The 24,679-nt window shown below is 38.3% G+C and overlaps 1 protein-coding gene across 1 annotated transcript; it reads right to left on the bottom strand.

Moving 5' to 3' along the window:
* Positions 1–1,050: 1,050 nt before the first annotated feature.
* Positions 1,051–3,802, bottom strand: LOC113930321 (endogenous retrovirus group K member 18 Env polyprotein-like). Its single transcript, XM_027607549.2, has 2 exons — positions 2,569–3,802; positions 1,051–2,158 (listed from the first exon to the last, which is right to left on the bottom strand). Exons 1-2 carry the CDS (start codon positions 2,953–2,955, stop codon positions 2,132–2,134), a joined length of 414 nt encoding a protein of 137 aa, XP_027463350.2. The 5' UTR covers positions 2,956–3,802; the 3' UTR covers positions 1,051–2,131.
* Positions 3,803–24,679: the final 20,877 nt, after the last annotated feature.

Below are 24,679 nucleotides of genomic sequence, written 5' to 3'. Positions count from 1 at the left end.
TAGGGAATTTGGAAGACTATTAAAACAAATCTTGTTACTTCCTCTCTAATTTACTATCCCAAGCTCAAATTTGTTTGTCTTGTCAATTCTTCACAAATGTATTGTTTCCTTGTCAAAAAGGTATAAAAGCTGCCTTTTTTGGTCACTTCTTTAGGTCTCATATCTTTGGGGCCTCTTTATATATGAAATTAAATTAAATTTGTTTTTCTCCAGTTAATCTCCCTTTTATTACAGGGGGTATCTCAGCGAAGAACCTACAAGGTAAAAGGAAATTTATTTTCCCTCCCCTACAGTTACAAAGTAAAGAGAAAGTATGGCTAATATGCATATAAGTTTGTAGATGTGAAGGACAAAACCTGAGGATTTAAGTTAATAATTTATTTTATAAATTAAGGACAGTAACAGTCATCTCCAAAGAAGGTGGAGGAAAGATTATGTTCAAGTATCCTGAAAAGAGTCGTAAAGATTCAGTTAATGAGAATAATAGAGGGATTTGAAAATAAGATACTACTATATACCCAGGACCCAACACAGTGTCTAGATGCTCAATGAATCTTTTGTGAATGAATCAGTAAATAGCAATAAACCACAACATCAATTCCTTTGTTGACAGATATGTAACTGTTAAACAGGATATACTTCACATGAGGAGGTCAGTACATTTCTTCCCTCAGCCAGAACAAATAAGAAACAATATTACAGACAAAAGTTGTTCACTCAGAATTTAACAGCCAGCATTATCAAGCTATGCTAACCTGATGCATGTCTCTACTGTAGAAATAGCTTGGGCTAGTCAGGATATTATCTCCTTGGGACAATACTAGGTAAACACTTCTAAATTCCACTTCTGTGATTTAATTTATTAAATTCCCATACTGGTGGTGCACCTGGGTGGCTCAGTCAGTTAAACAACTGCCTTTGGCTCAGGTCATGATCTCGGGGTCCTGGGATCAAGCCCTAAGTCAGGTTTTCTGATCAATGGGGAGTCTACTTTTCCCTCTGTGTGCTCTCTTTCTCTCTAATAAATAAATAAATAATCTTAAAAAATAAAAATAAATATATAAATAAATTCCCATACTGGCCATTCATTCATGCATTCACTTGTTCATTCTTTTTGTCAACAGGTATTTCTTGAATCCCCACCATTTTACCAGGCTCTATGCTCACCATTATTGGTACAGCAATGAACAAAAGAGAAAGAGCCCCTCTCCCCAGAAAATTTACAATCCCTATTCTGTTGATACATATACCCTTAGTTTATCTATATTTGGTGGGTAAAGCTAACACAATGAAGACTCAGTAAAACTCCTCTTTGGGGTGCCTGAGTGAAAATTCTCTTTTTTAAGTTAATATCTTTACAAATATAATTTTATCTTTTATATGTTGATTTTACTCAGAATTTGTGAAGGTGAAGAATGAAAAATAGTCTGGCCTTTGCCCTTGGCTGTTGGGAGGTTATCTCCAGGCCCTTGGAATGTCCTGCCTGATAGTTGTGTCCCTGTTTGCCTAAGGGCTTAGGCCAACTGAAGGTCTACTATCACTGTGATTTATGATGGGGTGTCGACCTCTGAGAGTCGGGGACCTGGGGCGGCAAAGGAACTGAGAAAAAGAGACGACAGTATAGCGAGGCACAGGGGACCCTGAGCTAACAGCCCGAGGTCCCAAGGTTTATTTTCCATAGTCTAATATACCTTCTACAATGACATAGGTCTATAATGATTTACAGCAGGGGCTTAGTAAGGCACATTCTTCCGTACACAGGGTTAGTTAAGTGAAGCAGTGGGAGTGGAGAGGAGTAGAGAAACCTGTAACTGGCTGTGATCAATTAATGGTAAACACCATTGTACTTGGACCTTAACACAGGATAAGAGAACAAAGAAGGGAATGCAGGGTGTGCTGTTTACAGCTGGCTTCCTATCTACAAAACATCCTCTGCTGTGTACTTTTTACTGACCACACACATCCCAAGGGCATTTCACTCTGATCCTTTTGGGTTATTTTTAACAGAGATCTTGGAGTCTGAACGAATATGCACCAGTGGTCATTGTGGTGTTCTGTTTCCTACAGCTCCCCCTTTCTTTTTCCAAAACAGCTGCTGCCGTAAGCACTCTGTGATGGAGGTTTTGGGCATTCACTCGTTTTTTGAGAGTACTGTATCCTATGAGAAATATAAGGCAACATATTAAAATTGCAAAAATTGAGCTACTAAGACTATGGATGATACTCTGCCACCATCCCCGGGGATCCAGACCTTCCAGAGCTTGAGTGATATCGGAGGCTAGTTGCCCATATTGAGTTTTTGGGAGGGCATTTTTAAAGGTCTCAAACATCTCTTGTTGTAGAGTCTGAATGTCTAGGGATAAATTACCATGGATGTCTTGTAAGTGATATTTAATTTGTTCCCAAGTGTGTTTGGAAGCATTAAAGGGATAGGGAGTCACGATCCCTACCGTGTCCCTATCCAGTCCAGATCGGACTGGAATTCCAATCACACTTAAGAAAAACCTGCTGTTGTAAGTCAATAAGTTGATTCCTTATCCATTTTATACCTTGTTCCAATTCACTAACCTTCGATTGTAATTCTTTATCCAGTTTGGTCTGCGTGAGCCAGAAGTTGCGTGATTTTTCTTGCCAGGTTTTGACAAAGTCGTGAGTCTGCAAGGACGTTTGCAGGGTCACCCCAGCTATTGTTGCTGTTGTGGTAATACCAGTCAGCCCCAGAATGACAAGTACTATTGTAGCTATGAAACGTCGCCCGCGGGTAAGTAACTCACTCAACATTTTTGACAAGAGACCTTCAACAGGGTTTTCTTCCCAACTTCTTGTGAGATTTACCGGGATCCAGACCCCCATACAGGCCTGGAGAAGAAGGATGGAATCCATACTGCTGTTAAAAGGGGTGGTATGATTAAGACAAGTATACAACCGGCAGTTGGGACAATCAATGCTCCTCATAGTATAGTTAACTTCTATTTCTCCTATTGTAATGAGATAAGGTAAATGAACACAGGCTTGTATGGATATCGAAGAATTGTAAGTAAACCAATAATCACTCCAAGACTGAGATGTCCCTGAGAAATTTCCTGCATAAAACTATAAGGATGCCAGTGCAGCTGGGAGCTTCCAAAGATCCCACTGTTCCAGCCCCACATGGTCTTTATTGGTTACCAAATGAGGCTGAGGAGGTGCCAGTCCTCCTTCATGCCATGCCATTAACCCTTTAGTATGATGATGGGTATAAGTACCGTGGTCAGTGTGAGTCCACCTAATATTAGTAATGTAATCACATATGGTGCTATTCACATCCTCAGAACAGTTATTTAAAAACTTCCCATGTGGGCCCCAATCTACCACCATTCTATTATTTAACATAAAGATTTTTCCATGGGGTCCCCTCCAGTGGGACCAGTATATAGGCTCAAAAACATAATGTTTATAGGAGATTGTAGTACAGACAGGATCATCAGATTTTCCCAGTGTGTTAGTTGTGTTGACCTCGCTAAAATTAAATGATAAAGCAGTCATTATTCCCATCAAGGTTCTGTATGATTTGGTCGGGGGAAGGATATGGGCCCAAGTTTGTCAGTGAAGGGGGAGACATATTTTTTTCTGTCCCAAGCATAAGGGTAATGTTTCAAATCCCAAAGAGATATTCATAAGAGTCCCTTCTTCTTCTGGTTTAGATGGGGGTACAGAGGACCAAGGTGCTGGGAGATGAGTAGAGTCATTTGTAAAAACAGTAGGTCCATATTCTGTCCATTCAACTAAATGCAACAAGGGAGGATGGGGTACATATGCCCAGTAGGTGTGTTTTTCACCTACCACAGAGGCACATGTCACCACCGCTAACATAGCCAGGAACAAATGTTCAGGGGTTTTGGTAGATCTGGTCATCTCTAGGACTCGCTTGGCCCTCTGAGTGAGGGTCTTCAGTTGCCCCCAAGTTGGGGGTGTTGTCAGGGGCAATTTTTGTTTTTGAGGTCTCTTCAAGGAGAGTGTTGCCATCTCTCAGACAGGGGGTTGGGTAGTCAATCCCTACAGTGTCTGAAAGACCTCTTCTGTTATCTTTATCTCCAGTCTTGGGCCGGACTTTCCAAAGAGGTATCCAAATTGCTCAACTGGATCCATCTGGAATGACACAAGCATAACCAGGGCCTCGGATAATTTATTTCCTGGGCAATCAATTATTTTCCTCATTTTTTATCCACACAGGTGCGTCCTGAGTTGAGATTGAGGCTGGCGAGAAATGTTTGTCAGCTTTAGTATATGGTTCTCCTTGGGGTAAACTTAAAAAATTTAAAATAAATAAAGTTTGTGCCATGACGTCTCGGGGAGAGATTCCCCCTTTCTTTTTGGACATAGTTTTATAGAGTTGTTTTTTAATGGTAGCATGTGCCCTTTCTACTACAGCTTGTCCTTGAGGATTATAAGGAATACCTGTGATATGCTGTATTTGCCATTCTGCAAGGAATTCTTGTACTTTATTGCTAGTATATGCTGGGCCATTGTCTGTCTTGATACAAGTAAGTAACCCCATAATAGCAAAACATTCAAGCAAATGAGAAATTACCATGCCTAGCCTCTTCTGCCACCAAAGGAGTAGCATGAAGAAATCCTGAAAAGGTGTCTATTGTGACATGAATATATGAGAGGAGTCCAAAAGTGGGAAAATGAGTAATGTCCATGTGCCAAATACAGTCAGGAGCTCTGCCTCTGGGATTGATGCCCACCGGATGCTCAGTTAAACGTAGAGGTCAACAGATAGGACAGGAAGAGACTATTTGCCTGGCAAAACGTAAGGGTATTTTATAGTGTGAATGAAGGCCACTGGCGTTGGTATGAAGATGGGCATGTTCTTCTTGTGGAGTTTCAAAAATAGGTGTAGCCAATAAATCAGCAGACTGATTTCCCTGTGTAAGAGGTCCAGGGAGGTTAGAATGAGAGTGGATATGAGTAATGAAAAAAGGGTGAGTTTGAGACTGAATTTCTAATTGTAATTCCTGAAGCAAAGAATTAATGATAGAATGCATTGTAGAAATAAGAGCTGTTTCCAAAGGCGCAACAATGCCAACTACGTAAGCAGAATCAGATACGATATTTATAGGATAATGAACATTCTGCAATAAGAACAATAAAACTGCAAGTTTGACCTGTTGAGCAGAAGTGTAAGGGGTTTTTATGGAGCCCTGAATAGCAGGGCCCCAGACTCTGGCGTGCCCGGAGGAAGAGCCATCAATAAAGTATGTAGGAACTGAGGGGATTGGGGCATTACGAACTACGTGATTTATAACCCAGGCAGTGCACTTTAGGAAGTCCCATAGTTTACCTGATGGATAGTGCAACCTATGCGCCCAGTATAATCAGCAGGAGATATTTGCAGATCAGTAGAGAAGGGAAAGACTTCCTTAAAGGATGTGGAAGAGATAGGTAAAACAATGAGCACTGGGTCAAAACCAAGAATTTGAATAGCATGCTTTTGTCCTTGGAGAATGAGTGAAGTGACAAGAGATAGATATGGAGTAACAGTTCGAGAAGTTTTTGTATGTAAAGTCACCCATTTGAGAGGTTTGTCTTTTTGTGCTATCACACCAGTCAGAGAATGAGGGGTAGGGAAAATAAGAAGCAGCAGGGGGAAGAGAATCATCCTACCTGTAAGCAAAGGCAGTTTTGAATCGCTCCTCAACAAACTGCAGTTCGGCCTCTGCCTCTGAGGATAGTGCGAGGACTATCTAAAGCAGAATCACCTCGTAAAGTGTTAAATAAATTTTGTAATTTATAAGTTGGAATCCCTAGGAGAGGGTGAATCCAATTAACGTCTCCTAGGAGTTTCTGAAAATCGTTAAGCGTAAGGAGGGTATCCCTATGAATTTGCATTGTTTGAGGTTTCACTGTGGTTCTATCTACCACAGTGCCTAGATAAGAAGCCAGAGTAGTTGTCTGGACTTTCTCTGGGGCTATTAAGAGACCCGCGGAAGTCAAATGTTGGGAAGTGGCCTGATACACATCTTGTAATTCAGTTTCAGTTTGTGACGCTAGCAAAATATCATCAATATAATGAATGATATAGGATTGAGGATAGTGATCTCTTACAGGTCTGAGGACCTGGCCAACATAATACTGACACATGGTAGGAGAATTAGTCATGCCTTGTGGCAAAACTGTCCATTGATATCGTCTCATTGGTTCCTTATTGTTAGTGCTGGGAATAGAAAAGGCAAATTTCTCCTTATCCTCAGGGTGAATGGCTATGGTATAAAAACAATCCTTAAGATCTATTATTATCAATGGCCATTGTTTGGGAATGGCTGTAGGAGTGGGTAACCCAAGCTGCAAGGCACCCAGAAGATCCATGACGGGATTAACATTCTGAAGGTCTATTAAGGGCCTCCACTTACCTGATTTCTTTCTGATAACAAAAACAGGAGAGTTCCAAGGAGATTGCGAAGGCTCTGTATGTCCTGCCTGCAATTGCTCTTAAACAGTTTGTTCTAAGGCCTGCAATTTTTCTATCAGAAGGGGCCATTGAGGAGTCCAAACCGGGGAGGAAGTTTTACATGTTATTTTAATAGGGGCAGGCCTCTTTTCCTCAGTGGCCCCTAGAAAAACGGGTAACCCAGTCCAGCCCTATGAGTTTGTCCTTGGGCAATGATAGGCTCCGTGATTTCTTGATGTTGTCTGTCTAAGCCCTATCCTGGTTTATAGCCCATTTTTGTCATGATTTGATTAGCTGGTTGACGTGGGGGATGATTAACTTGGCTCCCCATTGTTGCAAGAGATCCCTTCCCCAAAGATAAAAGGGGGTATTTAAGATGAAAGGCTGGATAACTCCTTCTAATCCGTCTGGTCCCTCACATTTAAGTAGCACACTACTTTGTCGAATTTCTTCTGCCATCACAAAACCTATTCCTTCTGCCGAACTAGAGGTTGCTTGCATGGGCCGGGTATTAGACCAATGCTGGGAGGCTATTACTGAAATATCAGCCCCAGTGTCTACTAGACCTGAGAAAGTCCTTCCTCTAACTTTAAGAGTCATAGAAGGACGATCAGTCTGAGTCAATAATGAAGCCCATTTAACCATGAGAGGATCAGTACTACCAAATCCTCCTCATCTGATCTGTTGGGACTGACCAATTTGTACATAGGGCAATAATAATAACTGAGCAATTCTATCTCTTCCCTTAAAAGTCCAAGGAACCCGAGTCTGTGCGACCACCATTATTCTCCCTCATAGTTAGAATCTACTACTCCAGTCATCACCTGGATTCCCTTGAGATTTAGGCTAGATCTTCCTAGCACAAGACCCACAGTTCCTCTTGGTAAAGGTCTGTAATAACCTGTGGGTAGTTTTTGAGGCCCAAGACCAGGATGAAGACTTACTGTAAAGTGCTGGAGAGGCGACATATTGAATCCCCCGTTGTTGTTCGGGGCCCGGGGTGGCCCCACATCCTGTTTCCGTACCTTAATGGAAGTGGGTTACCTTGCCTGTCAAATTTGGATTTGCATTCCTTGGCCCAATGTTTGCCTTTGCCACAATGAGGGCAGAGGCTAGGGGTGGTATTAAAAGGAGAATTGGATCTAGGTTGGGGGTTTTACGGCATTCTTTCTTGACATGTCCTATTTTTCCACAGTTATAACATTTTATATCCTGTTGTTTTTGTAGGGCCATGAGCTGAAGGGAAGCTATCCAAGCTTGATGTGTAAGAGTGCCAATATTTCTACATAGACGAAGATATTCAGGAATGTTTCCTGTTTCTCTATGTGGCCGGATGGCCGCTTGGCAGTCCTCATTAGTATTTTCAAAAGCAAGCTGTCTTAGCAAGTGCTCTTTAGCAGGTTTATTATCGACTTAGCTGTCAATAGCCATTCCGAGCCGAGAAATAAAATCAGTATATGCTTCTGTAGGGCCTTGCACGATTTTTATATAACTTTGCCCCACTTCCCCTGAAGGGGTTAACTTTCCCCAAGCTGCGAGGGCAATTTCAGATACCTGAGCTGTGGCTGCAGGCCGGGTGTTAACCAACTGCTCTCGAACATCAAAAAAGGGGCCAGAGCCAGTGAGCATTTCAAAAGAAATATGATGCATGGCTGGGTTAGCCCGATTCGCCCGGGCTTTCATATAGGCAGCATCCAATAACCACATTTTCCACTGTAATAAATCTTGTGGCTTAAGGCAAGCCTGTGCAACCATATGCCAGTCATGAGGGATCCACTCCCCAGAATTTGCCCAAGCTTTCAAAATCTCTATAGTGTAAGGGGCTGTGGGTCCATATGAGTGGCAAGCCTTCTTTAGTTCCCTTAAAGCATTTAAATCTAATCCCTCATAGACGGGACGAGCAGCTTGTGTTCGGTCTATGGGGAAAGCCATAAATAGATCATCAGCCCCTTGCCATCGGAGTTCCTTCTCGAGAGGTGAGAGAGCTAGGGGGGATCGTTTAAGAGGAAATAAATCTACTATGGAGGGAGGTTGATCATCTTCAGCGGGGTCCTCCATGAAAAGTGGAGGGGCCGTGGGTGACGGCCAGGACTGTGAAGCTGCGAAAATTATTTTACATTCAGTCTTAGCCTTTTCTAAAGTCTCATTGTCTAATTCATATGTATGTAAAGAGTTGGTAGTTTCTTTAGCAACCTCAGCCGGGGATAACTTATCCCCAGTTTCCATAGTATTGATCACCACTCATACTAAAACCCAAATGGGCCAGAAATCAAGGGGAATCGTTTCACCCTGTCTCATAGCCTTCAAGACATTATTTTTCACTCAGACCCAAGTCTCCTCATCTAAGGAGCCTTCTTCCGGAAACCAAGGATTATATTCAACTACTGTTTCCAAACACTTTTCTATGCACTGCTTAGTAACTTTAGCTCCATATTCTTTAAGAAAATGATATATTAATGCAGCAAAACCTGATGCTTTCAAATTTGATTTCCCCATAACCCTGTAATAAACTTTCCTACTTACCACCTTCTGTAGGGTTCCTATCACTGGCCGATCACTCCTCGACGGGGGCTTCAGGTCCCTGTTTGGGTGCCACTTGTCGAGCTCTGAGAGTTGGAGACCTGGGGCGGTGAAGGAACTGAGGAAAAGAGATGACAGTATAGCGAGGCACAGGGTCCCAGAGCTAACAGTCCGAGGTCCCAAGGTTTATTTTCCATAGTCTAATATACCTTCTACAGTGACATAGGTCTATAATGATTTACAGCAGAGGTTTAGTAAGGCACATTCTTCCACGTACACAGGGTTAGTTAAGTGAAGCAGTGGGAGTGGAGAAGGAATAAAGAAACCTGTAACTGGCTGTGATCAATTAATGGTAAACACCATTGTACTCGGACCTTAACACAGGATAAGAGAACAAAGAAGGGAATGCAGGGTGTGCTGTTTACAGCTGGCTTCCTATCTACAAAACATCTTCTGGGGTGTACTTTATGCTGACCACACACATCCCAAGGGCATTTCACTCTGATCCTTTTGGGTTATTTTTAATCCTGCAATCTCGAGTTTTCTCAGAGATCTTGGAGTCTGAACGAATATGCACCAGTGGTCGTTGTGGCGTTCTGTTTCCTACAATGGGGGGCTTTGGTTCATGTGGTATCAGTCTTAACCCCTGGAGAAACTGATTAGTCAGACCTCCAGGAGGGTCTGGAAACCAAAGTTCAACCAGGTAGACTGGATGTGCTAGAATCCCAATTAAAATCATCAACACCAAAGATTCAGGTAAGCTTTCCTGTTTGGCAATATTCTATGTGTATTGTGTCCAGGAGGAAGGAACGCTGTCCATGACTCCTACAGAGAGATGACAAGAAGTTTCATGTTTTCACCCCTCATGGATTCTCCCTGATTTATCTCTGCCTTCAGTTTATTTTACCCTATATCCTTTTCCTGTAATGAACAGTAATCATTTACAAAAACTTTCAGTGAGTTGTAGAGTACCAGTGAACTATGGAAACTGAGGGTGGTTTGGGGAACTCTAAATTTGCAACTGGTGTTAAAAGTAAAGGACTTTTGTGAGACTTTGCCCTCTAACTTTGTAGTTGACCACCTGTTGTAATTGGACTATAAATTCTTTTTAGGGGCTTTATTTTGTCCCCTACATACTACATATATGATGTATGTCAATTTGTATTTATATCACAATGCATGACTAAATATGGTAGGAATAAAAAGCTAAGAATATGCCTAAACATTCCAAAGAAATAAGCAATAAAAGAAATAAAAGAAATAAATTTATTTTAAAGGGGATTCTCAATCTGTTCATTAACCTCTTGAAATTTATATGAAACTTTATGTGCATGTGTGAATAAGAATTTATCCTGTAACTCATTCAGTAATTTTTACGAGTTACTCAGAGGTCTGAGAATGAAAAGATGTCAATAAACACTGCTCTAATAAGCCCTAAATTTTTCTGTATTTGGTACAATATTTATATTGATAAATATTATTAGAGTTGTTGATTCCCTCCATTTCTTAGATTTCAGGGTATTTAGTGGTTAGTAATATAATCTGTGTTTTTTTATAAGTAGCTGATATATTTTCCATTTTCCTTATTTTATCAAACGTGTTAATAGATGCTTATAGGATATTTCCTTTACATAAAAATATTTTATTATTAAAGACCATAGGGTTTGTATCCAAAACGAAATTTATGAAAACATTCTTCAGCATTAGAATTTTTCAATGAATATTCTGAGACATCAAAGTTCTCATACTGTTCAGTCCTAAAAAGAGAGTAATTGGTTAGTTTTTATATAGAGGTATGGTATAATTTAAGAACTCTAGTTATAATTAAAGCACAATGAGAATATTAATATGTAATAGCAGTCACTCTGCTATGGGAGGTGCATCATTATATTCAGAAAAAAATTGAGTTACTTCCCCAAATTTTAAAACCAGTTGGAAAGGGGTACCTGGGTGGCTCAGTCAGTTAAGCATCTGACTTTTAATTTTGGCTCAGGTCATGATTTCAGGGTCATGAGATTGAGCCTTGTGTTGGACTCCAACCTGGGCATGGAGCCTACTTAAGACTCTCTCCCTCTCTCTTTTCCTCTCCCCCCATCTTTCTCTAAAATACATACATACATACATACAGTTTGAAAAGGTTGTGGAAATATTATATATTTGATCAAGGCATTAAAAAGATATTAGTGGGGGCGCCTGGGTGGCTCAGTCATTAAGCATCTGCCTTCATCTCAGGTCATGATCCCAGGGTCCTGGGATCGAGCCCTGCATCAGGCTCCCCTGCTCTGCAGGAAGCCTTCTTCTCCCTCTCCCACTCCCCCTGCTTGTGTTCCCTCTCTCACTGTGTCTCTCTGTCAAATAAATAAATAAAATCTTTAAAAATAAAAAAATAAAAAATGTAAAATGATATTAGTGGCTCATAATGGAAAGTTCATTCTAATCCTTATGGCCTATATAGTAATTGTAAACTATGGCTTCAGCCAAGCAGTCTCTACTAGATTGAATAAAAGAATATTGTAATGTCTCAGCAGAATGTTTGAGAGTCCATTATTTTATATTTCTCCTTATAGTAGAAGTCATACTTCAAAAAAGAGGTAAAAGTATTGTGTTTTTTTATTTGTTTGTTTTCTGTGAATTCAATGACCAGTTTTCATTCTGGGGTTATGTCTGTGTCATATGCTGGGAGAAACAGCAACCCTAATCACACATTTCTCATGTCTTGCAAGGGTATGAGGTGTTAAAAAAGAGACAACAAATCCAAAATGTAGTCACTGGTGCTAAAGCTCACATCACCAAACTGAGACATAATACCTAAACCTAAGTGCAGTTTCAACCTCCCCCAGGAAAGTAACCTTAAACCAATAAATCTGAATTTCCTGAACAGCACTAGTGAAGTAATTCTCCTGATACACACCTTCCAATCCCCAAAGAAAAATGAGGTAATCCACTCTTTCTTTGTCCCTGGCCCCTTCTGCTTATAATAGTCTCCCGTTTGGGGGAGAAAAGCCCTTTGGAGCTCTTCTATCTGCTAGATGGGATGCCACCCAATTCATGAATTGCTGAATAAAGCCAGTAAGATCTTTAGTTTACTCAGTTGAATTTTGTTTTTTAACAGAGACTAATGGTCTAAGTAGGTAGCTTCTTTTAGAAGAAGTGATTTCAAAGTAAAATGCCAACAGTTTTCAGCAGCCATTATTATTTGTAGTTTTATTCAAGCTACAAGGGCTGTAAATATATTTTTTCTCCTAACATGAGGCACCAGAAGAAAACTATCACAGTCCACACAGTACATTTGTAGCCACCACTACCATGCATCTATTAAGTAATAATACCCATGGTAATATGGATACAGCCCTCCAACCACGAGAATTACATGAGAATTAATATAACTGAAGGAAATGACTGATTTCTTACTTCTCTCACAAAACTGTAACCTCACACTTCTCATCACATATACTCATAAGCTACCAAAATTTAAGTGGAAAATAGTTTCAAGCACTGCTGTTTATGCCTCTAATATTGTTGAGTGTTTTTTATTCAAGTTATTATTTAAATTCTAGTTAGTTAACATACAGTACAATACTGATTTCAGGAGTAGAATTCAGTGATTCATCACATAGGACACGCAGTGCATATCACAACTAGTGCCCTCCTTAATACCCATCACACATCTAGCCCATTCCCCAATCACCTCCCTCATTTAACCCTCTGTTTGTTCTCTATCTTTAAGAGTCTCTTGTGGTTTGTTTCCCTCTCACATTTTTCTCTTTCTTATTATTCTCCCCCTCCCATATGTTCATCTGTTTTGTTGCCTGAATTCCACATGAGTGTAATCATATGGTATTTGTCTTTCTCTGACTGACTTATTTTGCTTAACATAATACATTCTACCTCCATCCATGTCATTGCAAATGACAAGATTTAATTCTTTCTGATGGCTGAGTAATATATAAACACACACACACACACCACATCTTCTTTATCCATTCATCAGTCTATGGACATTTGGGTTCTCTCCATACTTTAGCTGTTGTTGATAATGCTATAAACATTGGGATGAATGTATCCATTTAAATCAGTATTTTTGTGTCCTTTGGGTAAATGCCTACTAGTGCGCTGGATCATAGGGTAGTTCTAATTTTAACTTTCTGAGGAACCTCCATACTGTTCTCCAGAGTTGCTTCAACAGTTTGCATTCCCACCAAGAGTGGAAGAGGGTTCCCCTTTCTCCACATCCTCACCAACACCTGTTGTTTCCTGTGTTGTTAATTTTAGCCATTCTGACAGGTGTGAGGTAGTATCTCATTGCACTTTTCATTTGTATTTCTCTGATGATGAGTGATATTGAGCATCATTTCATTTGTCTGTTAGCAAACTGGATGTCTTATTTGGAAAAATGTCTATTCATGATTTCTGCCCATTTCTTAATTGGATTATTCATTTTGGGGTCTTGAATTTGGTAAGTTCTTCATAGATTTTGGATACTAACCCTTTTTCAGATATGTCATTTGCAAATATATTTTCCCATTCCATAGACTGCCTTTTAGTTTTGTTGATTATTTCCTTTGCTGTGCAGATGTATTTTATCTTGATGAAGTCCCAATAGTTCATTTTTGCTTTTGTTTCCCATGCCTTCAGCAATGTGTCTAGTAAGAAGTTGCTATGGCCGGGGTCAAAGGGGTTGCTGCCTGTATTCTTCTCTAGGATTTTGATGGTTTCCTGTCTCACATTTAGGTCTTTTATCCATTTTGAATTTATTTTTGTGTATGGTGTAAGAAAGTGGTCCAGATTCATTCCTCTGTATGTTGCTGTTCAGTTTCCCAAACACCAATTGTTGAAGTGGCTGTCTTTTTTCCATTTGATATTCTTTCCCGCTTTGTCAAACATTAGTTGATGATATAGTTGTGGGTCCATTTTTGGGTTCTCTATTCTGTTCCGTTGATCTATGTGTCTGTTTTTGTGCCAGTATCATACTGTCTAGATGACTACAACTTTTTAATATAACTTGAAGTCCGGAATCACGATGCCTTTAGTTCTGTTTTTCTTTTTCAGGATTACTTTGGTTATTCAGTGTCTTTTGTGGTTCCATACAAATTTTAGGTTTGTTCTAGGTCAGTGAAACATGCTGATGGTATTTTGATAGGGTTAACACTAAATATGTAGATTGCTTTGGGTAGTATGGCATTTTAACAATGTTTGTTCTTCTAATCCATGACCATGGAATGCTTTTCCATTTCTTCATGTCCTCTTCAATTTCTTTCATAAGTGTTCTATAATTTTCGGAGTACAGATCTTTTGATTATGTTTATTCCTAGAAATATGATATTTTTTGTTACAATTGCAATGGGTCAATTTCTTGATTTCTTTTTCTGCTGTTTTGTTATTGGTGTATAGAAATACAACAGGGGGCACTTGGGTGGCTCAGTTAGTTAAGCCACTGCCCTTGGCTCAGGGCATGATCCCAGAGTCCTGGGAACCAGTCCCACATTGGGCTCCCTGCTCGGTGGGGAGTCTGCTTGTCCTTCTCCCTCTGCCTGACGCTTCCCCTGCTTATGCTGTCTCTCTGGCAATAAAATAAGTAAAATACTTTTTAAAAAAAGAAATGCAACAGGTTTCTGTACATTAATTTTACATCCTGTTACCTTGCTGAATTCATTTATTATTCCTAGCATTTTTTTGGTGGAGTCCTTCAGGTTTCCTATACAAAGTATGCTGTTGTTGGGGCACCTGGCTGGCTCAGTGGGTTAAGCATCTGCCTTTGGCTCAGGTCATGATCCCAGGGTCCTGTGATCAAGCCCTGCATTAGGCTCCCTGTTCAGTGGAAATCCTGCTTCTCCCTCTCCCTTTGCCTGCTGCTCCCCCTGCTTGTGCTCTCTCTCTCATAAATAAATAAATAAATAAATAAATAAATAAATAAATAAATAAATAAAATCTTTAAAAAAATAAAGTATCCTGTTGTCTACAAATAGAGGAAGTTTGACTTCTTCCTTGCTGAATTGGATGCCTCTTACTTCTTTTTGTTGTCTGATTGCTGAAGCTAAGACATCCAATACTATTTTAAATAGTAATGGTGAGAGTGGATATCCTCGTCTTATTCCTTACTGTAGGGGAAAGGCTGTCAGTTTTTCCCCATTGAGCATGATATTAGTTGTGGGTCTTTTATATGTGACCTTTAGGATGTTGATATATGTTCCATCTATCCCTACCTTGTTGAGGTTTTTAACAAAGAAAGACATTGTATTTTGTCAAATGCTTTTTCTGCATCTATTGAGAGGATCATATGGCTCTTATCTTTTCTTTTATTAATGTGTTGTATCATGTTGATTGATTTGCAAATATTGAATCATTCTTGCAGCCCAGGAATAAATCCCACTTGATCATGGTGAATAATACTTTTACTGTGCTGTTATAATCAATTTGCTCATATCTTGTTGAGAATTCTTGCATCCATTTTCATCTGGATATTGGCCTGTAATTCTTTGTAGTGGAGTTTTTGTCTGGTTTTAGAATCAAGGGAATGTTGGCCTCTTAGAATGAGTATGGAGGTGGTCCTTCAGTTTCTTCTTTTTCTTTTTTCTTTTTTTTTTGCAACAGTTTGAGAAGAATAGGTGTTAATTCTTCTTTAAATGTCTTGAATTCCCCTAGAAAGTTTGTTGGGAGATTTTTTATTACTGATTCAATTTCTTTCTGGTTTATGTCGTGTTCAAATTTTCTATTTCTTCCTGTTTCAGTTTTGGTAGTTTGTAGGAAATTTTGGTTTTTTTAAATGAGAATTTGTTTATAAATCCTATAAATTTGTTTGTAGAAATTTGTTCATTGCTTCCAGATTGCCCAGTTTGTTGGCATATAATTTTTCATAATATTCTCTTATAATTGTATTTCTGTGGTGTTGGTTGTGATTTCTCTCCTTTCATTTGTGATTTTATTTATTTGGATCCTTTCTGTATTCTTTTTGAGAAGTCTGGCTAGGAGTTTATCAATTTTATTAATTCTTTCAAAGAACCAGGCCTTAGTTTCATTGATCTGTTATACTATTGTTTTTTTTTTTCTATATCATGTGTTTCTGTTCTAATATTTATTATTTCCCTTCTTCTGTTGGCTTTAGGCTTTATTTGTTCTTCGTTTTCTAGTCCCTTTAGGTGTAAGGTTGGTTGTGTATTTGAGATTTTTCTTGCTTCATGAGGTAAGCCTATTTTGCAATGTACTTCCTCTTAGGATTGACTGCTGCAACCCCAAAATTTGGACTGTTGCCTTTTCTTTTAAATTTACTTATTTATTTTAGACAGAGAGAGAGCAGAGGGAAGGGCAGAGTGAGAGGTAGAGAGAGTCTTAAACAGACTCCACATGGAGCACAGAACCTGAAATGGGGCTTGATCTCACTATCCTGAGATCATGACCTGAGCTGAAACCAAAAGCCAGACACTTAACCGACACCGGCACCCATGCGCCCCTAGACTGCCGTGTTTTCATTTTCACATGTTTCCATGTGCTTTTTTACTTTTTCTTTAATTTTCTGGTTTACACATTCATTCTTGAGTAAGATATTCTTTAATCTCCATGTAACTCTGGTCTTTCCAATTTTTTTTTTCTTATGGTTGACTTCAAGTTTCATAGCATTGTGGTATGAAAATATTCATGGTATGATCTCAATCTTTTAGTACGTATTGAGGGCTGACCTGTAACCCATTTTATGATCTATTCTGAAGAATGTTATGTGTGCACTCAAAGAGAATGTGTATTTTTCTCCTTAAGAAGAAATGTTCTGAAGATATGTTAAGTCCATCCAGTCCAGTGTGTCATTCAAAACCATTGTTTTTTTGTTGATATTCTTTTTAGATGATCTGTCCATTGTTGTAAGTGGGATGTTAAAGTCCTCTACTATTATTGAATTATTATGAATGAGTTTCTTTTTGTTATTAGTCAATTTATATATTTGGGTGCTACCAAGTTGGAGGCATAAATATTTAAAATTGTTAGATTTTCTTGATGGATATATCCCTTAATGATGATATAATGACCTTCTTCATCTCGTTTTCCAGTCTTTGTTTAAAATTCTAGTTTGTTTGAAATAAGTATGGCTACTCTGGCTTTCTTTTGATGTCCATTTCCATGACAGATGGTTCTCCATTCCCTCACTTTCCATCTGCAGGAATCTTTAGGTCTAAATTGAATCTCTTCTAGGCATCATAAAGATGGATCTTGTTTTGTTTTTTTTTTTTTAATCCATTCTGATACCCTATGCATTTGATTGGACCATTTAGTCTATTTACATTCAGTGTGATTATTGAAAGATATGAATTTAGTTCTATTGTGTTACCTGTAAATTTTGTGTTTGTGGTGACGTTCTTTGTTCCTTTCTAGTCTTTGTTGCTTTTGGTCTCCCCCCCAACTCAGAGTGCCCCTTAATATTTCTTGCAGGGTTGGTTTAGTGGTCAGGAACTCTTTTAGTTTTTGTTTGTCTGGGAAACTCTTTATCTCTCTTATTCTGAATGACAACTTTGCTGTATAAGGTATTCTTGGCTGCATATTTTTCCCATTTAGTATGTTGTATATATCTTGCCATTCTTTTCTGGCCTGACAAGTTTCTGTGGATAGATCTAGTACAAACCTCCTCTGTCTTCCCTTGTAAGTTAAGGATTTTTTTCCCCTTGCTGCTTTTAGGATTCTGTCCTTTTCTGTATTTTGTGAATTTGACTATGGTATGCCTTGGTGATGGATGGCTTTTGTTGAATTTAATGGGAGTTCTCTGGGTTTCTTGGGTTTTGATGTCTATGGTGTCCCTCCCCAGATTAGAGACATTTTCAGGTATGATTTGCTCAAATAAATCTTCTGCCCTTTTTTTTCCTCTCTTCCTCTTCTGGGAATCCTATGATATGAATGTTATTACATTTTAATAGGTCACTGAATTTCTGTCCTGGCTTCTGTCAGATCCCCACTTGAACCCTGTCCTTGTCTGAAAGGTCTGCCAGCCAGGTGACACAGCACTCCTGTGTTTTATCTCAGGCAAGGCTGTTTTAAAACCCCACACTTCAGAGACCCCTGTGGAGCAGACCCATGTTGATCCTCTGGGGAAGGATCTCACTGTGCTGTTGCCAGTGCCAGTTTGTCCCAGAAAACAGTCACATGAATGCACAGTGGTTCAGCATTTATGGTAAATCACAACACACAGCAGTGCCAGGGTTTGCTGTCCTCAGTCAGCATCTTTGTTCCTAAAATGATGAATGGGACAGCTCAATGGTGCCTGCAGGGTTTTTTGCCCTCAGAGTGGCCATATCACCTCTACCGAATGCACTCCAAGCAGAGAACCGCTTCTACCTGTGTGACCCAGGGGATCCTCAGACTGTGCTGCCCACTCCCAGGGCTCTGCCTTTCTTCCCCACTGGAAAACCACCAGGTGGGACCCTGGCAATGGCATTGGCCTCCAAAATATGAAACTCTACACTCCACTGTTTATTAAAAACTGGCAGTATTGAAACCCTCTCCTTTTTCCCAGTCAATGATTTTAGGTAATAGTTTTCTTGTTCAGTCCCTTGCATGTGTATTCACTTTTTTTTTCCATCCTTTCTCTCTCTCATTTTCTTTTGGTACTTTGTGATCAGGGCTCCCTCCCCCTCTGCAGCACCCATGGCTCTTTTCTTCCACAACTTAACTCTCTGCAGTTCTTACTTTCCATAGGTCAGTTTTTGTTTTTGTTTTTGTTTTTCTGTTTGTAGATATGCAACTTTGTTCTCTAAGACTTCCAATCGATTTCTTAGGTGTTCAGAATGATTTGATATTTATCTAGCTCTGTTTGAGTAAGTAAGCAAGCTTAGGGTCACCCCAGTCCTCCACCATCTTAACCCTCCCCCACCCTCGTGCACTATTAATTGGCTCTAATATTTTTGTCATTAGCATCAGATATATAAATGTAAAGCTCTTTTTTCAAAAAAGTTAGAGCAGGGTTAAAGCAAATGGTCCAAGGCTATTCTTGCTACATCAGGATTAAGTTACCAGTGGCATAGAGATCATAATCTTAGTGATTCATGTCCAAAATAAAGAAGTAATACCAAGAATCCAGTTATCAGTAGTAACCAAGATTAGGACCAGTAACACTTGAAAAGATAGGAAATCAATTTTTCATTCTCATTACCTGGGTAAGAGTAAGACCTAATAGGCAGGTTCCCAGGGAGAACAGACCCATAAAGACACAGCATATCTGGTGGAGGCGAACAATATATGCCACCCTAAAATATGTCTTTTCAACATATTTTACCTCAAATATTATCTTTTTTTATTTTTTTAAAGATTTTATTTATTTATTCATGAGAGACAGAGAGAGAGCGAGAGAGAGAAGCAGAGGGAGAAGCAGGCTCCCAAGGAGCAGGGAGCCTGATGTGGGACTCGATCCCAGGACCCTGGCATCATGACCTGAGCTGAAGGCAGATGCTTAACCATCTGAGCCACCCAGGCGCCCTACCTCAAATATTATCTTGAGCTGGTTATTTTTAAGAAATAGCAGACACCTGAGTTCTGAAAATCAGTATAAATTACCCTTTTGAAAGAGACATTTACATTTATAAGAGAAATCTCCATTTGTACAGGTGTCTCCCTCTTTGTACGAGAAAGAGAAAGATGGCTAAATCTGTATAAACTCTTATCAGTGTTATCTGCATAACAACCTTACCCTTGATTATTGTGTTTTGCACAGTAACCTCCCATAATTTTTCCCACACACACACAATGTCAATATCTTTCTTTTGTTTTTAGCTGAAGATTGTATTTAAGGTTATGATTAGACCATTTTGGGGAGTTCCTCAATTTCCTGGATATCCCTCGTATACAATAGGTATACACATTATTAAACTTATGCTTGTTTTTTCCTCTTTATTTATTTTTTAAATGTTATTGATTTATTTGAGAGCGAGAGAGAGAGTGGGGAAGCACAAGCAGGGGTATCAGCAAAGGGAGAAGGAGAAGCAGGTTCCTCACTAGAGCCAGGAGTCTGATGTGGGGCTTGATCCCAGGACACTGCGATCTGAGCTGAAGGCAGACACTTAACCAACTGAGCCACCCAGGAACCCCTGTTTTTCTCTTTTAATAAGTCTTTCACTACAGAGGGTCTCAGCCAAGAACATAAAAGTGTAGAGAGAAAATTATTTTTCCTCCCCTATACTGGCTAATGTATTTTTACAAGTTTTCTGGTTATCCTTTGCCAGGGCTCATTCACCTGATTTTATAGAAAGACCTCATTTTACAGGACATTTTTGCATATTTTGGTTAAATATTATATTTTCTGGGTATGGATAAGTGAACTTATATGTACCTTATTTTTTCCAAATGGTTATACCTTACCTTTCTGAACACATGACCCACTTTTATTTATTGTGTTCTCTCAAATTTCTCCAACTAAATCTATAGACAAAGTGCTTTACATATTTCCAGTAGGTTAGTCCCTTAAAAAAACCATTTTTTGTGAAAATTTTTATCCAAGATAAAATGGACAATAACTGGTCTAAAATTAGATTTCAATATCCAGTTCATATTCAAAAAAATCTATGTATTGTCTTATAACATTTGTCTAGAATTCAAAGAAAGAGACAATATTACAGTACACCACAAACAAATCCTTTACTGTGTATTATGATCATTTTCTATTAAGAAAAAATGTATGTAGGTAATATATAAAAATACATTTTGTGAAAATAGAATTATAATTTTGTAAACTTACTAAGTGGTAATTTTTCTGTATATTTGTTGGGGAACATAACATTTTATTTCAGGATAATATGTATGGGTTATAGAATTTAAAGCATAAAAAAAATCTCAGCACTCTCTAAACTTTGAAAGTGTCTACTGAAAACATTCTTCCACCACACTAGTATTTTTAGCATGGTAGTTAAAATTGTTTTAAAATTACATAGCAAAAGTAATCTCAAGTTAGTAGTGTTATCTGTCTAATTTATCTATGGTAAATACATCTGTGCTACTTTTGTATTGTTTTAAAGTCAAATTATAATGCAGGTTTATTTCCCTTACTAATGAAACACCTTTATAATTCATCCTATGAACATCTTAACAATCCATTTCAGTATCCAGTGTTTCAGTATCCACTAGCTAAGAAATTGAGAATTTTTAATTAATTAGTATTAATATAATACTGGTAATAAAATCTTTGTGATTTTTAAGATAATAGTAATTTTAAAATGATTAAATATATGCATTTGCTTTATATAGCCTGCTCTGTAAAATTCTGAAGCTTCATGTACAGTTATCCAGCACCATTTTCTTTCTAGGCATAATGATTTTAATCAGTTAAGTACCCTCAGAGTAACAATGCTTATAGTGTTGAACTTCTAATAATCTTATATCAATTCAGACAATTGTAGTAGATAAAAATATCTTTGAATTCACTTGTGATATAGTAAATAAGGATGAAAATACACAGCACTGACCTTATTGGGGAAGAAAAAAAATTCTATACATTTATAGTTCTTCTGGCTGGTCTAAAAATAAAATTCACAACATAGATTAACAGAAGAAAATTAAATTTAATTACATATGTATGGGAAATCCACATAAACATGAGATTCCAAGAAACAGTCAGACAAAATGATGTAGGTATGTCATCCTGAACTAAGGAGAAAGGGGTAGGGGCTAGAACTTCAAAGGAAAAGAAAGAAAATCACAGGAAGATGAAAAGGAGTAAATGTTTGATAAAACAAATGTTTGCTGGGCCATACAAAAAACATGGGACATAGGAATTTTAATAAACAGACTTTCTTAAATTCCTCTCTGTCTACCACTCCTAGTTCATATTATAAAATAGTTACCTATGGGGATAGCTATCTTCATGGGCAGGTACTCTAAATTATTTTAGTTAATTATGGGGGATGTCAAAGTTTCTTCCTTAATCTTTTGGGCCTTGATTGTTTTCAATTCAAAATAATGTGCATGCAAAAGTGGCACACCTTGGGGAGAACCTGTTCAGAATCCTTACAGCTTATATATGTATTTGTGTAACTATATAAATATCATTATGTATATATAATTAAACTAGGTTTCAAATCTCTAAAATAAGCCAAAGAAAGAGAAATACCACAATTTAACTCATATGTGGAATTTAAGAAACAAAACAAATGGCCAAAAGAGATTAAAAAATACAGATAAACAAACAAAAATGGTCTCAACTACAGAGAACAAATAGATGGTTACCAAAGGGGAAGCAGGGAGTGAAACAGGTAAAGGGGATTAGGAGTGCACTTCTCTTGATGAGCACTGAATAGTGTATGGAACTGCTGTATTACTATATTGCACTCCTGAAACTAATATAGCACATATGTTGACTATACTAGAATTTTTAAAAGATTTTATTTATTTATTAGAGAGACAGAGAGTGCCACAAGCAGGGAGGAGGGTCAGAGGGGGAGGGAGAGGCAGACTCCCCACTGAGCAGGGAGCTGGGACCCAGGACCCTGAGATCATGACTTGAGCTGAAGGCAGATGCTTAATCAGCTGAGCAACCCAGTTCCCCTGGAATTGAATTTTTAAAAACAATTATAGAAATATAGAATTATGAAAGAAAAGAACAAGCAGACTGAATAGATAACAAGTTTTAGCTTAACTTTTTAAATAGTTTTCCCAAGTCTTCTTGGTGACTTGAAACCTTAAGGTTTTGCTAAGTGATGTGTTAAATTAAATTAATTGAATACTTCGATTATTTCCCAATAAGATAAAATAATGAAACATCAATTACTGAAATTAGGTTTATCTACTTTTGGCTTCTTATTACAGGAAAACTAAAAGATATTTGAAAGTGTTAGTGCAACACTGGAAAATTCAAAAAAGCATGTTTCTAAACATTATAAAATATATTCATAAGTTTGCCAATTGAAATAAAGCTAGTATAACAGCTGAAAATTACTTATGCTCTCTAAGGGTTAAAATTTCTAACTAAGAAGGGGATGGGGTTAATATGGTAGAGGAGTAGGGGATCCTAAATTTGTCTGGTCCCTTGAATACAGCTAGATCATTATCAAATCATTTTGAACACCTGCAAAATCAATCAGAGATCTGAGAAAAGAAATGTTGCAACTCTATGAGTAGAAAAGTGACCACTTTTTGGAAGGTAGGAAGTATGGAGACTTGAATCCCAGAAGATATATCTGAGGATATGGGGGAGGCAAGGGAGCCTGCTTAAGGAAGCTACCACAAATTATTATAAGCAGCAGAGTGAAAAATAGAACAGGTGGTTCCTGAGTGAGACCAAGTTCCCAAGCATAGGAGAAGGGAAACTGGCTGAGAACAGTGAGTCTAGGTGCCAGATTTCTGCTCTGTGTTGCCATAAACTTCAAACTGCTGCACAGTCATGCAACCACTTTCCTGGAAAGGGTCCAGCAAAAGCCAGAAGCATGGTAAGATGCCTCCATCCCCCAGGAAGAACAGCGTGGGTCCATGCAGTGGGAGTCCATAAAACTTGGAATTTTGAAACTCAGTCTCATGCCTGAGATAAAAACAGTGACAGGCTGGGTGAACACAGAGTTCTGATGGAAAATGGGGAAACAAGAGTGATTGACAGCTTTTTTGTGAAGGTTCACTGAAGAATGAGGAGCATGAATTTTGAGCTTTGGGGCTAGAGAGTGGGCCCAGCCATATTTATCCCACCCATCAGTTCTAAAAACCTTATGGGAGCAAATAAGTTCCATATAGTAGAATCCAGAGCCACTACAACTAGCTCTACTTCCCTGTGCACTAGAGGCATATTTCCACTAGAGCAACTACACCTGAGAATCAGTACCACAGGTCCCTGGCCCAGAAGAAAAGCAAAAACAACTGGCTCACACCAGGTTTACTGATCATAGAGGGGGGCAAAGCCTCAGCTCTTGGAGAAAAGAGTATATCGCATTTGTTGTATTGTTATTCTTTAGTCTTTCAGTATTATTTTTTCAGTTTTCTTATTTTCTCAATTATTTTTTATTCTTTTTTTAATTTTAATTTTTATATTTTGTTATACATATATATTTTATTTTTTGTTTCCTTTCATTGCATTTTATTTTGTTTTATTTTATTTTATTTTTGTATATGTATATGGTTTTCTTTCTTACTTTGGGATCTAGTTTCTTGTGGCAAGCAGACCAAAACACACCCAGGATGTAGTTTTTTGCTTTATCTCTTGTTTGTCTTTTTCTTATTTTGTTTTGTTTTTTTGGGTTTGTGTGTGTGTGCATGTTTTCTGTTGTTGTTATTGTTGTTTTTTTCTCTTTCTTTCTTCTATTCTTTTCTGAACAAAATGACAAGATGGAGAAATTAACTCCAAAAGAAAGAACAGGAGGTATTACTCACTGCCAGGGATTTAATTAATACAGATATAAGTAAGGTATCTAAACTAGAATTAAATATATATATATATATAATAAAGATACTAGCTGGACTTGAAAAAAGCACAGAAGACATTAAATAATCCTTACTGTAGAAATAAAAGACCTAAAATCTATCCAGGCTGAAATTAAAAATGCTATAACCAATATGCAGTCCCAAATGGAGGCTTTAAAAACAAGGATGAATGAGAAAGAAGAGTGACAGTGATAGAGAAGATAAAATGATGGAAAATAAGGAAACTGTAAAGAAGAGAGAAAGAAAACTACTGGCTCATGAAAGTCAAGAAACTCAGTGATTTCATAAAGCAAAAAAATATCCAGATAATAGGGGTGGCAGAGGATGAAGAGGGGGACAGTAGGAAAAAGGGGCAGAAGG

The sequence above is a fragment of the Zalophus californianus genome, chromosome X, assembly GCF_009762305.2.
Source record: "Zalophus californianus isolate mZalCal1 chromosome X, mZalCal1.pri.v2, whole genome shotgun sequence".
Taxonomy (NCBI): Eukaryota; Metazoa; Chordata; class Mammalia; order Carnivora; family Otariidae; genus Zalophus; species Zalophus californianus.
The sequence above is the reverse complement of the archived record's forward strand: the minus strand, read 5'-3'. Positions and strand labels throughout refer to the sequence as shown.

Coding starts and splice junctions, on each gene's coding strand:
- LOC113930321 (XM_027607549.2), bottom strand. CDS start 2,955: ATGAGGAGCATTGATTGTCCCAACTGCCGGTTGTATACTTGTCTTAAT. Junction 2,159..2,568: donor ATAAAGAATTACAATCGAAG/GTTAGTGAATTG, acceptor TATTTCTCATAG/GATACAGTACTCTCAAAAAA.